Source organism: Pogona vitticeps, chromosome ZW-PAR, assembly GCF_051106095.1.
Source record: "Pogona vitticeps strain Pit_001003342236 chromosome ZW-PAR, PviZW2.1, whole genome shotgun sequence".
Taxonomy (NCBI): domain Eukaryota; kingdom Metazoa; phylum Chordata; class Lepidosauria; order Squamata; family Agamidae; genus Pogona; species Pogona vitticeps.
Window position 1 is genome coordinate 9,869,897 of NC_135800.1, and position 15,077 is coordinate 9,884,973.

The 15,077-nt window shown below is 47.6% G+C and overlaps 1 protein-coding gene across 1 annotated transcript in view; it reads right to left on the minus strand.

The window, feature by feature from the left end:
• Positions 1 to 15,077, minus strand: part of PAPPA (pappalysin 1) — a 160,207-nt gene that overhangs the window by 43,563 nt on the left and 101,567 nt on the right. Inside the window, exons 11-13 of the mRNA XM_072985014.2 lie at positions 6,893 to 6,991; positions 6,379 to 6,523; positions 4,867 to 5,080 (exon numbers count right to left, since the gene is read on the minus strand). Of these exons, the coding sequence (XP_072841115.2) occupies positions 4,867 to 5,080; positions 6,379 to 6,523; positions 6,893 to 6,991 (458 nt within the window). The remainder of the gene's footprint in view (positions 1 to 4,866; positions 5,081 to 6,378; positions 6,524 to 6,892; positions 6,992 to 15,077) is intronic.

Genomic DNA, 15,077 nt, shown 5'->3' on the forward strand with positions numbered 1-15,077 from the left:
GGCTGACTGTAATAATTAAGACGTGAGCTATAGTCCTCATATTAATAATTTAAAAGGATAGTCTCCCCGTTCCTGCCCCACATTGTCCTTTTGGCCGTCAGTAGATCCTGATATTCATAATTTTTTTTTTTACCCTATTCTTCCTCCAGTGACTTCTGAAGGCCTATCTCGGTCTCCTCTTCCCCCCCCCCCCCCCCGATTTATCTTTACAGGAACCTGTAATACAGGCTACGTGGAAAGACCGGGCTTTTAGCCCAGTATCACCCTGCAGATCCCATGGTTTCCCTTGACATTTTCAGTCCAGTCGTGTCCGACTCTAGGGGGGTGGTGCTCATCCCGTTTTCAAGCCGTAGAGCCAGCGCTTGTCCGAAGACAGTTTCCGTTGTCACGTGGCCAGCGTGATTAGGGAACACTGTTTTACCTTCCCACCGAGGTGTTACCTATTTATCTACTTGCATTTTTACATGCTTTCGAACTGCTAGGTTGGCGAGGAGCTGGGACAAAGCGATGGGAGTTCCCTCCGTCGCGTGGATTCGATCTTACAACGGCTGGTCTTCTGACCTTGCAGCCCAGAGGCTTCTGCAGTTTAGCCTGCAGCACCCAGGATCAAGCGGAGATTCGAACTATTGCCTCCTACTTCCTAGCCTCACACACAGAATGCGGCCTCTCTCTCTTTCTCCACCTCTCCTTCTTCAGTGGGTCGTGTGGGGTGGGAGAAAAGGATTAAGTAAGAGACCGGTTTCTTTGCCTCCTGAATTCCCAGCTGGAGAGGGAACGATCGAAAGAAAACAAAGATCGGGCAGAAGAGTGGAGAAGCTTCTTTTTGCCTTCGGGAACGCTCCGGATTTCACTGAGGAGGATGGCGTTCCCAGAAGAGTCCTGGAAAGGGTGGGCATCGCTGGCAATGGAGGAAGGGTTTATCCAACCTCAGGTGTGGCCAGGTCGTAAGAAGAGACCGGGAGGAGCCCATTTTCCACACCAGGTGGCCAGAAACTAAAGAGGCTGCTGTTTGGGACTGGCAAATGAATTTGAGAAGGCGGGAGGTCCAGGGCTTCCCTTGCGTAGGTGGCACCAAACCAAGCATAGAAATCAAACCAGCGCTCATAGGGAGGGCTTTATATCCATCCATCGCCTCCCTCCGCCACCGGCGCAGATGTTCGCGAAAGCAGGCAACGGCGCGGCCCACCCTCGCCGAGGCTGGCAACCTCCCGGCCGCTCCAGCAAGATGGAAGGCCATAAAACGAGGTTAAGTGGAACTGGGGAAAGTAAATATAGGTTTGGTTTGAACTATAAAGTCTGTGGAGCAGTGACATAATGGTATAGCCAGAAAAACATGCGCTACCTGTCTTGGGCTGAGGGGGAGGATGGTATAGAAGGGAGAGGAAGGGGGAGAGGGAAAGGCCAGCAGGTGGGGGAAAGAGGGAGAAGGGAGGGGAGGAGAACACGGAGAGGAAGGCGAGGAGAAAAAGAACGGGGAGAGGGAACAGAGGAAGGGAAAAAGAGGAAGAGGGGAAGGGAGAAAAAGAGGCTGAGAATGAAGGGAGAGTTGTTTTTTTTTCTGGTTTCTGGCAGGAGGAAAAGAGGAAGACCAAATATGTGATGGGCGGACTCCAGAAAGGAAGCCACAGGCTTGACTTTGCAAGAGCAGAGCAGGGCAGTCGAGGACGTTTTGGAGATCGGAAGCAACTTGACGGCACGTGAGAAAAAGAAGAAAGAAGGACCAAATGGAAGAGAAAGCAGAAAAGAAGGGCAACGACTCTTTCCCGTTCACCGAGAAGAGAAAAATGAATGTCTGGTTCTCAATTTCTAAAGTGGTTTCTAGGGGACGCTGCCCTATTAAGGGAGAGAAGTGGGAGAGTCTTTTAATTTCCGACACATTTGGAAACGAAGCGAGACCAGCTTCGGCCCTGCTGGAACCGAATTTTGTCGGGGCGCGGAGAGAAAATGTCCTACAGGGGAAGAGGGAGGGGGAAAAAAGGTGGCGAGCGTGATTGTGCTGGAGCAGAGCTTCAAAGGGTCCTGGCGGGATGGGTGACGAGGGTCATGGCGAAAATTCGGAGAAACACGTCGGTCACAAAACGAATCGATGTTTGCAAATGCTGGTTCGGATGGCAACGCGGGAAAAAGAGAAGCACGCAAGAGTGCCTTTCCCAAGAGCTAAACGGGAGCCCAGGTCCGGTGGAGGAGACACCTTGAAAAGCAGGATTTGTGCCCTTCAAATGGAGGACTCAACCCCCCCCCCCCGAGAACAGGACCTGCAGCTCTTCGCTTCTGCGGTGGAAGTGGGGAAAGAAAAAGTTACCCGAGATTCTGTCCAGAACTTTTTTCCCCCCCTTCCACCTTCCTTTCTTGGCCTTTCACGAAACGGCTGGAAATCTCCTTTCAGGCCTAACAAGACAAAGATAGGTCTCTCCATAGCTGGAAAAAAAGAGAGGAAAGAGCGAGGGAAAAAAGAGAAATAAATCAACGGAGACAGTGCGCTCTGACCTAGATACAACACACTGTGACGGTTCCATTGAAGAGCAGCGCAGCCGAATCTCGAGGCCCACAAAGCAGAGGTGGAAAAGGCAGTTCGGGTTCCAAAAGAGAGTTCCAGTTTGCGGACGGACGTCTGGCCAACTCCTACACATCAGGAATGAGACAGAGACCGAGGGAGCGTCTCTCTGCTCCTCCCGACCCACCCATCCACATGGCATCCTTCCTCTCTTTTGAGCTCAGACATTTGGAATGGGTTGCCTTCTCAAGACGTTGGAGCAGAATGTTTGTCATAAGCCTCTTAAGAGCTGGAAGGGATCCTCTAGATCATCCAGTCCAGCCCCTGTCAAGGAGGTGCGGTGCGGAATTCGAACTCCCAACCTCTGGCTCTGCAGACGGAGGACTAAACCACTCAAGATATGCTATGAACAAATGATGGAGACAGAGGCAAGAAGGAAGGTAGGATGAAGAGAGAGGCAGAGAGGTCCACTTAAAAAAAAAAATTAAACCTTCCGAAGATGGTCTCCAAGACGTTCTGTCTCAAAAAGACACAGAAAACATTCTGAGAACAACAGGCCTCATATTAAACTGTCTTGGTAACACCCAGGAAATTCTGGCAAAATCCATCTTGAGCTTTGGAAAAACATGCTGGATTGGCTGAATTACAACGCGAGAGTCAGAGGTTCAAATCTTCTCTCAAGCCATCTAGAAGACGAGGTGTGGATGACACCCAGGGGTGCTGGTCGGCCGCTGCTGGAGGACTGAGTATTGTTAAAACGCACACACACAAAATCTTATTTGCCCTGTGTGTGTGGAAGATGGTGAGGAAGTCATCAAAGACTCACGTTTCAAGCCCCAGATCTAACCACGGCATTGAAGGATGGGTTTGGTTCACGAAAGTGAGAGTCAAGGTGACTTATCAGGAAGTTGAACAAAGTGAAGACTACACACCCAATGGCCAGGTTTGACATCTTTTAAAATGGTAGCTCCATCGAAGTTAATGGCGCTTCTTTGACATCACGTACATAAATCGTATTGATGTCAATGGCCTACAGTACTTCAATTCCAACTAAAACTGGACTGAACCCCAAGTTTGCAAATATGCCATTTAAGGAAATATAGACGCTGTAGAGTGGATAGCCCCTTCTGCGGCAAGAGAAGCCATTCACACACTGGTGCCCTTCTGTTCTGTCCATACACTGAGATGAAATTATACATTGCAGGAAGTCCGTCATCAGAAGGTGAAATTGCACTCACGTTCCAGATATTTTTTTTAACCTCCGAACAGTTTTAATGGCCAACAAAGTTCCTGTTCAGGCCCTGATGCTCAGTCCCAAAGTAAAGTGAACTACGTTGTGAGCTAGGGCAGGTGTAGCCATCAAATCTCTTTCACCAATGGAGGAATTTATTTACAGGAGTGCCTCGCTTAACGACATTAATTCATTCCAGCGAAATTGCTATAGAGCGAAAATGTCATAAAGCGAAATTAAAAAGCCCATTGAAACGCATTAAAAACTGGTTAATGCGTTCCAATGGGCTTAAAACTCAACATCCAGTGAAGATCCTCCATAGGGGTGGTCATTTTCCATGCCTGTGCAGCGAGGAATCCGTCCCTAAGCACAGCAGGTGGCCATTTTGAGCAGCCGGCGGCCATTTTGAAAACCCAATGATCAGCTGTTTTGATCGTCGCAATGCAAAGAATCGGTTCCCGAAGCAGGGAACCAATCTTCGCAAAGCAAAAAAAAAAAAGCCATTTAAAATGTCGTTTTGCGATTGCAAAAACATTGTTGTGAAGCGGATTCGTCATTATACAGGGTGATCGTTAAGCGGGGCATGACTGTATTTATTTTATTAAGACTTATATACCGCCCATCTAGAATATGTCTACTCTATTCCCTTTCTACCAACATGCTGCCTCGGATGTGATGTTTGATCCCTCTGGTGCCTTTGTCCATCTCACACAACCTTCGCTATGCCACTTTGTTTTTCCACTGGGACTGGTGTGAAAATTAAGCAAAACCAGAAAAAGTATGATTGAATTTATAAAGGCTGTCCTCTCTCACAGACCAAGCCCGTTCCCTTGAGTTGATTTTCACAACGCTCGGATTTCGTACAGCCTGGACTCACACTACGACTTAAAAGCAGATCAGAAACAAAAGAGGCGGAAATAATCCACTGACATTTTTGCTTGGGGGGTGGGTGGGTTAAGCACCCTGTCCGTTCGCATTCAATAGGAACCACATGGCAGCGCCAAAGGTCATCCCCCCCCTCCCCTTTCTCCTCTTAGGTCTTTCTTATCCCCTTGGATGAGACCCACCAAAGTCTGGAAGTCCATGGGTGGTCAAGCATCACAAAGGCAGGTGGGGGGGTGGTTGTGTGTGCCTGGCTCACCTCTGTTCGGCCGGACTGTACGTCTGCCCGTTCTCGCAGCTGCTGACGGTGATGGGATCAAAGTTATGGAAGGAGCGCAGGGCCACCCCGGAGATGGCCACGAAGGGAGAGCTGAAGGTGACGAGGATCGCCTGGGTGTGGTAGAAATGTTGGCTGAGGTCGTGGTTGACGGGGATCACCAAGGGGTTCTTCCGGCAGCTAAGGCTGTGGGACCCTGTCGAAAGGGGGGGGGGAAGGAGGTAGCAAAAAGATTATGGGATGGAGGGGGAGAAAGGCAGAGGAAGAGGTCACCCATACGTTGGCTCGCTTGAGCAAGGAGCTTGAAAGACGGCAGTAAAGAATAGGCGCTAAATTCTATGTCCTTGAGACACCCTCGCACACAACTCTCTCTCTCTCTCTCTCTCTCTCTCTCTCTCACACACACACACACACACACACACACACACACACACAAACACACACACTTATATGTCCTCACAGTGATTCCCTTGTGAAAGCCACCAAACAGCTCATGTTCGTAGAAGGGAAGGTATGCATTTTGGTTATTCCTTACGTGGCATAAAAGAGTAACACAAGAGAAGATTTCGGTCTGCGTTCCTCATTACAAAAACAAGCACAAGTGGGGGAAATCCTCTTTTTAAAAATGTAATATTACACATTTCTGTACTGAGATACGCCACAGAGATACTGTCTCAGAGGCCAAGATCATAGAATCATAGAAATGTGAAGCTGGAAGGGGCCTACAAGGCCATCAAGTCCAACCCCTTGCTCAAGTCAGGAACACCATTAAAGTAGATCTGCCAGGGGATTATCTAGGTTTTTCTCCAGTGTTGGAGCACTCACCGATTCCCGAGGTCCCTGGTTCCACTGTCGTACTGCTCTAACAGTTAGGAAGTTTTTCCAGATATTCAACTGAAATCTGGCTTCCTTTAACTTGAGCCCACGGTTGCGTGTCGTGCACTCTGGGATGGTGGAGAACAGATCCTGCTCCTCGTCTGTAGGACAGCCTTTCAAATATTTGAAAAGTGCTCTCCTCTCTCCCCTCCATTGTCTTTTCTCGAGGCTAAGCTGGCCCAATTCTTTCAGCTTTTCCATGTTACAGCCATGGGAGGATGCCTCCTGCCTCAGTCTGTACCATGCAGTCACTCGCCACTTCCAAACAGCAGCGTCAACAAAACACAATGGGAAAAATGAGGGTGCGGGACGACGGAGAAACAATCCAAAAATCGATAGAGGACCCTAGGAAAGCGAGTTATGGCCCGGAACCAGAGTTTCATGGTTTCATTTCTATAATTCAGAAACTGCGTTCCCATCAGCCAATGGACGTGCAAGGGACAACATTTAAGTTAACATTCCCAAAATACTCCTGGAGAGGATTCTCTCCTCTCTCATTCATATATATATATATATATATAGATAGATAGAGAGAAAGATGGCCTGCTCAAACCACACCAGAGAGCTTGACTTTGTTTTGTGACAGACGACAAAAAAGGGCAGGTGAAAAGTTCTTACCGAGATTATGGAGCTGGTCTTTTGTGTCGATGAGCTGTACGATAACAGATTCCTGTTTTTGCTCCAGATCCATGTGCAACCACGTCCCGTCTGTCACCAAGTGGATAAGCACAGCTGCCGCTACCATTGGCTGGGAGAAATATGCCTAGGGAGAGAGGGGAACGGAAGCCCAAGATGTCAGCTGGGGGACTGGATTCGTCCCTCTCTTCATGCTTAGTGACTTTAAATGTTCCCTTCCTCGGGGTTCCCCCAACCCCCGTGATGCAGCTCATTTGCTATCGATTCTCACTCACTCCACCATCGTTTAACCCCTTTGGGGGCCACGATGGCGGTTTCACTGTTGAGGGTGTTGGGCTCCCACCTGGTCTCCAGCGATCCCTGCTCCCCGGACTGGTCACGAAAACCAGTTGTGCGGGAAAGCACCCACACATTGCTGCCTTGGGCCTCGGAGGACCAGAGGGAGTGGCTTACGAAACTTCGACCAACTTTTATTTTAAAAGGGACCATCGCTCACCTTGAGCCAGAAAACAGTGTGAGTGTTGTTGGCGGTGCATGGATACCAGGCGTACTGAGATATTCCATCGCTGAAGTCGTACACCTTGGTCCGGCATGCCTAAAAGAAGTAGGAAAGCAGGACATGAGTTGGGTGAGGGGTCCCAACTGCTTTCTGGGAAAGGCTCAAGATCTGCACAGTTGTGACCTCCAACTTGAGGAGACCTACTGAAGGAGTGGGACACCCTAGGTCAATGTGGAGTCAACGCTTGTGAGGAATCCCATTGGTTCCATTTGTCTGTGCTAATTAAGGATTTTGCCTGGTATTGCAACTGTGCTACATTAGGGACGTTACTTGACAAAAATGGGCCTTCTGACATGTGTTGACCCTTCAGGATCACCAAAGTACAGTGGTGCCTCGCTAGACGATGATAATCCGTTCCAACGAAATTGCTGTTTAGCGAAATCATCGTCTAGCGAAAAGCATTTCCCCACTGGAACGCATTGAAACCTGTTTAATGCATTCCAAAGGGGAAGAATCGTCATTGTCTAGCGAAGAACGGGCATAGGAAAGCCGCTTTGCGAACTGCCAATCAGCTGTTTAAATTGCTGTCTTGCAAAGTTTAGGCCCTGAAAACACCCGTTTTGCAAGTGCGGAGGGAGCTGTCAAAATCGTCGTCTAGCGAAAATTGGTTTGCGAAGCAGGGACCAAACATTGTCCAGCGAAATTCCCCCATAGGAATCACTGTTCTGCGAATCGCTATAGTGACCGCAAAAAGTCAATGTCTAGCGGAAAAAAACTGTCATGCGGGGTAACTGTCTAGCGAGGCACCACTTGTACAAGACGACGCCCCAACAGTGAGAAGAAGACACAGCACTTCAGAGAGAGAATGAAGCCCCAAATCTGTGGGGCAAGGACGCCCCCAAGCCTTCCCTCCACCATGCGAGGTTTCAAAATTCCTGCCTTGAACCAAAATTGGGGAATGTGTCGCCTTCCGGATGCCAAAGGATTCCAGTTCCCAGGCCTGGATCTCCCACCATCTCTCATGCTTCCTTGTGACTGTTAAAAGAGTGTGGGAGATCACGAGACCTTTACGTTACAGCTGACCTTACGGCTTCTCCCACTGAACAGCTTCTAATTTTCTACCCGAGATGGAGACCACCCCTCTCGCCTTAGTCAAGGTGCACAGCCCTTATGGCCCACCAAGTTACTTTTTTTTGCAGTTGAGACAGGAAAAAAAAACCAGAAGGACAGTAGAAATACAATAAATGTTGCATCAACATCAACAACTCAGTGGGATCCATCCAACATTTTTCATGGCATGTAGCTGAACTCTTTAGAGGCACAGAAGAGACTCTCAAGAGACAGAGTTTCATGCACCCATGAGACGAAGAATGTATAATCTAACAGAAATGCAAAACATCAACCACGGTTAGGGTCACTAAGGGCTGTTCAAAAGTCATTGGGAGGTGAGAAATGCAAATCTTAATGCTGGCCATTAACCGTCCATCCAAGGTCAGCCATTGGTGACCAGCACACTGAACCACATGAAATGAAAGAACGGCTGGCTAGCTCACTGGCTTAAGGCATCCAGCTACAGAGCCAGAGGTTGGGAGTTTGATTCTCCACTGAGCCTCCTTGATCGGTGAACCCATGGGTTCACTTCCAGTTCTGCAGTTTTAATTAACATTATTGTAACATCTTATAAAAACGATCCTCATCCCCACCGCTTCATCCTGCCCCTGCCCAAATCAGATTCCAGGGGGTCACTTCCAGTTCTGCAGTTTTAATTAGCATTATTGTAACATCTTATAAAGGGGACGTGGTGGCGCTGTGGGCTAAACCGCAGAAGCCTTGTGTGCTGCAGGGTCAGAAGACCAGCAGTCGTAAGATCAAATCCACGTGATGGAGTGAGCGCCCGTCGCTTGTCCCAGCTCCCGCCAACCTAGCGGTTCAAAAGCATGTAAGAAATGCGAGTAGATAAATAGGTACCACCTCGGTGGGAAGGTAAAACGGTGTTCCCTAGTCACGCTGGCCACGTGGCAACGGAAAATGTCTTCGGACAAGCGCTGGCTCTACGGCTTGAAAACGGGATGAGCACCGCCCCCTAGAGTCAGACACGACTGGACTAAAAAATGTCAAGGGGAACCTTTACCTTTTAACATCTTATAAAAACAATCCTCATCACCACCACTTTATCCTGCCCTGCCCAAATCAGATCCCTGAGCCAGAGGTCTCAATCTGTCTCACTATAGGGCCAGCACCGCTAGACCTAAAATGGCGAAGAGAGGGAATTTCAGGGCGGTGTTGGTGAACCCCTCTGCACTTCCAGCAATAATAACAGTTCCCTGATATTCGCAAGCAAGGGAAATGAAATGAAATAAAAAAAAGTCCAACAACTAATGCTTTGAATATTTGGGAAAGCGGAGGTTGGATTGGCCAAAGATGAGGTCATCACGATTCCTCGGACTCGCATCCCCAAAAGGCCGAGAGCAAAGGAATCTACGGGCAGAACATAAATCAAGTTTAATGGGCTGGAAGAAGTTTTTTGGTTTTGTTTCAAAAAAATAAAAATAATACAAAAACCTGGACAGAGGGAGAAAACCTTAACTGGGACGAAGCTTCGCGGTGAGCCGCGCCGCCAGTGGATAGTGTTACATTTTACAAGAGTGTAAGACTTTACATAAACTATCTCTGGCATTTGAAATCCATTCCAGCCATTCGACATGTATGCCGATTTGCCTCCTCCTTGCGTTTTCAAGGCCTCTTCTCCCCCCCCCTTCCACTTTTAAATTAATAATAATAATACCTATCTAGTTACGGGATTTATCCGAGCCACATCTGCAATTTATACGTCCGTAGGACTCTCCGGCACGCACGGAAAGGCCTCGCTCGCTTTCCCCGGCCCTCCCTCGCGGTGTGCCTCCCGTCTCCCTCCAAACTTCCTTGGCCCCCAAGAAAGATGGGAGGGCCAGGTTTGGCTCGGTCCGTGTGTCGCTTAATGGATGAGTGAGAAGCGCTATTAAAACCTGACTCAAACCTCCACTAAAAGACTTGAGCCAAACCCAAAACAAACCATTGTTGAGGTTCAAGAAAGCGCCGATAATTTAAAATATCTCCGCTTCTATTCCTCGCCTCCCCAGTCCCTCGTTGCTCGCTTCTGCAAACCTCAGCACTTCCCCCCCTCCCTCTTTTGCAGGCTCTGTCTGGAAACCAGCAGCAAAAACGCCGAAAAGTCCTGGAATGGAGAAGGTCCCCCTTCCAGAGAACCTCCACTGCACATTCACAGAAGATTGCCCAGCGTTTAGAGGGCAAAATGTGGCTCTCTTGAGTTGTGGGGCTCAATCCATCCCTCGGCTCTACAAGTGAACTCATTGAGCAGCCTTTGTGTGTTCCAAATGGCTTCCTGAGTTAATTAATTAACACATCAAAGCAAGTTCTTAGATCTTAAAAGAGGTCTCTCGCCTCTGTAGCTGACTGGATAGCTCAGTGGTCTAGGTCACTGACTGTGTAGTCAAAGGTTGGGAGTTTGATTCCTCCCTCTGGGCCTCCTGGGAGAAGAGCCAGCCTGGGTGGCCTTGGGCCAGCTGCACAAAGTCCTAGGGCACCCCCGGAAGAATGGAAGAGGAAACCACCTTCTGAGTCCTCTCTAACTGGAAAATACTCGAAAAGGGTCACCATAGGTCAGAATTAACTTGACGGCACCTACCGTATTTTTCGCTCCATAAGACGCACCTTTCCATAAGACGCACCAATTTTTTAGGAGAAGAAAACAGGAAAATATAATCTGTTTTCTTCGCTCCATAAGACGCACAGACTTTCCACCCCCCTGTTTTGTGGGGAGAAGGTGCGTCTTATGGTGCGAAAAATACAGTAGTTATGTTTTTGCACCTCTTTAGAGGGACACTTCATCGAAGACCACACCTGGTGCAATTAAAAAGTAATAATCTGCACACCCTTCAATGAGAAACCATAGTTTTCTCCTTTGAGATGGTCTCACCACCATGGGACTGCCTTGGTTGGTGGGAAGAAAAGCGCCCTGCTGTGTTTTTGGAAGACTCAACGGCTCCAAAAACAGTCGAGTCCCACCGTGGGCCCCCGGATGTTCTTGGACTAAAACTCCCAGATGATTTGACCACTAGCAGTGATGGCCAGGATTTCTGGGAGTTGTAGTCCAAGCACATCTAGGGGCCCAAGGCTGGGAAGCGCTGCTCTAAAGTCACAATCCTGTAGACACTTAACCTGGAAGGAGGCCCGGCTGAGTTCATCTTCCTGCTGATTAAACCTATATAGGGTGGCAGAATTGATGTCTTTGAGGACTGAGACTTCGAACTCCAAGAGATCACTTATTTGCCAAACAAGGGGCCATTGCTATTTTCATCAGTCTGGTTGCGTGTAACCTTGTTTATTTGTTTTAAACCAGTAAGATGAATGAAGGCAGTCCGAATTACAGTGGTACCTTGCAAGATGACGCCGCTGCTGAAGGACGAATCCACATTACGATGACTTTTTGCAATCACTATAGGGATTCGCAAAACAGTCATTCCAGTGGGGGATTTTCGCTGGATGTCGATTAGGTCCATGCTTCGTGAACTGTTTGTTCGCAAGGCGACAATTTTTTCCAGCTCCGCAAAATGGCTGCCCTGTGTTTTCCAGACCCATGCTTCGCAGGGCAGCCATGTTTACAGCTGATCGGCGCTCGCAAAATGGCTTCCCTATGGGCGATCTTCACAGGACGAGGAGGTATTTTCCCCATTGGAATGCATTAAATCGGGTTTCAATGCATTCCAATGGGGAAACTGATTTCGCTTGATGACGATTTCGCTAAACAGCGATTTTCCCAGAACGGATTATCATTCTCATACGGGGCACCACTGTACTTGAAAGTGGGCACGTTATTGTCACTGATCCTTATACAGATACTGCCCACCTGTAGATTGTGAATTTAGTTTAGGAGGGTCCATGCTCACTTCAAATCCAAAATCTTCAAGGGAGCAATAACTTAGTAATTATCATTGGAATGCTTTAATAAACTGCAGGCTTTTGTCTCTTGCTAAACTCTTCCATACTGCTAGTGGGTATGGATAGGGGGAAATGAGGAAAGAAAAGAAAAGGCATAGAAATAACAAAAAAATGGGTAGACGTTTTAAGCCATGGTTAAACTCAAGGTTTGACAAGTCCTTGGCAGATCTGAAGTTATTACATGATTCTAGTGATGCCAGAAAGGCGAACAAGTGGGTCCTTGATCAAATCAAGCCTGAACTATATCTGGAGGCAATATGGATGAAATGGAGGCTGGCCTACTTCGGGCACATCATGAAAAGGTAGGGCTCACTGGAAAAGACCATTATGCTAGCAAAAGTGGAAGGCAGCAGGAAAAGAGGAAGACGTAATAACACGAGACGGACTGGCTCCCCCAAGGGAGCCACAGGTTTGAGTGCTGAGACGGGCAGGACATTCTGGCAACCGCTCATTCACGAGATCACTATCCGTCGAGGTTAACTTTATCGCACACCACGGCAACGACAGTGATGCCTGCTGGGGCTAAAGCAAATTTGGGCATCTGCATCCGGGATGGCTACCTTTGACTTCTCTCGATCCGCAGCTCGACAGCTTAGACACTCCTAACCAAATGGACATGAAAATATGATGCATCAGGTTTCCAGAGAGAGAGAGAGAGAGGGAGAGAGAGCAAAATAAGTGCATCCGAAGTCCAGATGTCTATCCGAGAAAGGGCTTTGTTTACTGGATCTTAACCGAGGACACCTATTTATCCATGAGTGCAAATACAGATGCCAAAATCTGAGATGAGAGACAAACTGCACCCGCTTGGCCAGGGGCAATGTTGGACTCTGGAGGGAATGGACCAACTCAGAGAGTGATGGATCCCCAAACACGGGACACGTTTAAGCAGAGGTTGAACGACTGGCGGTCGGGGATCCTTCAGGGCAGGGATTCCTGCTGGGCTTGATTTATTTATTTACTTATTTCTGAGGCTTCTTATAGCACCCTATTAGGGCGCAGCCCTATTCCGAGTGGTGTATATGCAAAAAATCTCAACGGAAAGACAAAATCACATAATCGGAGGGAATAATAACAATAACAATAACAATAACAACAACAAAACAACGATAATAGCAATAGCAACAGCAACAGCAACAGCAACAGCAACAGCAACAGCAACAGCAACAACAACAACAACAACAACAATAATAATAATAATAATAATAATAATAATAATAATAATAATAATAATAATAATAATAATAATAATAATAATAATAATAATAATAATAATAATAATAATAAAAACCCACAACCAAACAACAACAAGCAAGAACAGGCATGGTGTGACTGCCATGTTTCCTTCTAACCAGAGTCTTCCATGATTCTAAGATTTATTTTGGCCCTCTGCCTCTTTGGACCTGCCATTCATCAACAGCAGAAAACAAACAATTCATTGGGGGAATTTCCCCTTCCCCCCGTGCTATCTTTTTGGTTGTTCCAAAAACAACAACCACCCCTTTATATGGGAAATGGTGGACTTTGTTTATATAACTGTTCAGTAACTATATGGAATATCCACACTGTAAACCTCGTTCTTGAGAATTTGGTAATAAAACATGGCTCTATGGGACGTGAGAATTATTTTATGGGGAGGAAGAGAAAAATGAGTCAGGATATTCATTAAATATCCCTGATTCATCAGATTGCTTCGTATTCTTGAGGTCGAGAGACCCCAACAAATATAACCCTTTTATATTCGTCCCTTCGTTCCCTATCCACTTATACCTCCACAGATCAGCTGTTCCTCGGGGGCATAAGCAGAGAAGAGCGTTCCTTTTTTGTGGCTTGCTAAAGCCTGCCCAAAGGAAATCTCACCCCCGGGGCCGAGGGAGGGCTTGGTTCCCCTTTCCTCCTCTTCCTATGCCCACACGGCATAAGAAGAGGAGGGAAGGGATCAAAGAGGGATCCAGCTGCTGCGGGATCGCTTTGATCCCTGCTTTCCCTCCTTGCAAGAGGAGGGAAAGGAAAGAAAAAAAAAAGACATAACGAATGACAAATTGACTCGTTGTTCGTCGAATCACGAATTCGTAATTCATGGGTCGTCAAGTCTGACGACCCGCAAACCTAGACAATGCACTATTTTGGTGCCTCGTCCCCATCTCTACCCAATCATTGCTTGCAAAATCCCTGCCATTTGGTTTTTGCAAAAACACCTGGCGTGCAAACAAAGGGGAGGGCACAACGACTCTTGTAAATTTGACCATCAGGAAATTCTGAGATTTTTTTTTTCTGTCCTAGCATGGCAGGACACAACAAGAGTTATAGCCCTCCCTGATAACATGTGTGTGTGTGTTTCTTATTAGGAGAGTCACAAAAGCATAGTTCTTATGCGCTGAGCTTGGCAGATCCAGGATTGAATCAAACTGAATTGAACAGGGCACAGAAAAAATGAAGCTGGCATTTTTATTTTTATTTTGCTTTTCAAGCACATGTTAAAGAGGGGGGACTGAGTATACAGATGTTCGAAGCCAGCTATCTCGATTAAGATTAACATTTATAAAGCCAAGGAGGGCCCCATCTTGATTGTCTACTACTAGAAGAAAGGTGATGGACCAGACCAGGAATGGGGAAATGGAGACCCTCCGGATGAGGTTGGACTCTGTCGTGCACCAGCCGCAGGCAGCACAGCGTGGGAGTCAAGGAGGAAGAGCACGGCATTTCAACAGCATCTCGGAGGGACTCAACTTCCCCACCCATGCATTTCACGGGGCCTTGGTTGAGAGCTATTTCTGCCTTCCTAGGTTCTGAGAGTTAGTTAGCCAACGCTAAGTTCACCGCAGAAGCACAAAAGCCCCACTGGGAAAGCCGAATAGCGCACTTGATGAGGGATGCATCTCCAGGAGCACCAACGAGCTTGTCCATCGTACAGGGACATGATGCAATCCGCAGCTCCGTGTATACATTCCGTGTCGCAATGTTTCAGCCTGGGCAACTCTCAGAAGACAAAGCTCGTGGTGGTCAACCAGAGGCTGTGTCGTCCGTTCCCTTTTTTTGCTTGAGGGACCATTCTTGTGAATGAAGTGTAAACAATGGCTGTCTTCCACTTGGAAAAAAGTACAGTGGTGCCTCGCTAGACAGTCACCCCGCATGACAGTTTTTTCGCTAGACATTGACTTTTTGCGATCGCTATAGCGGTTTC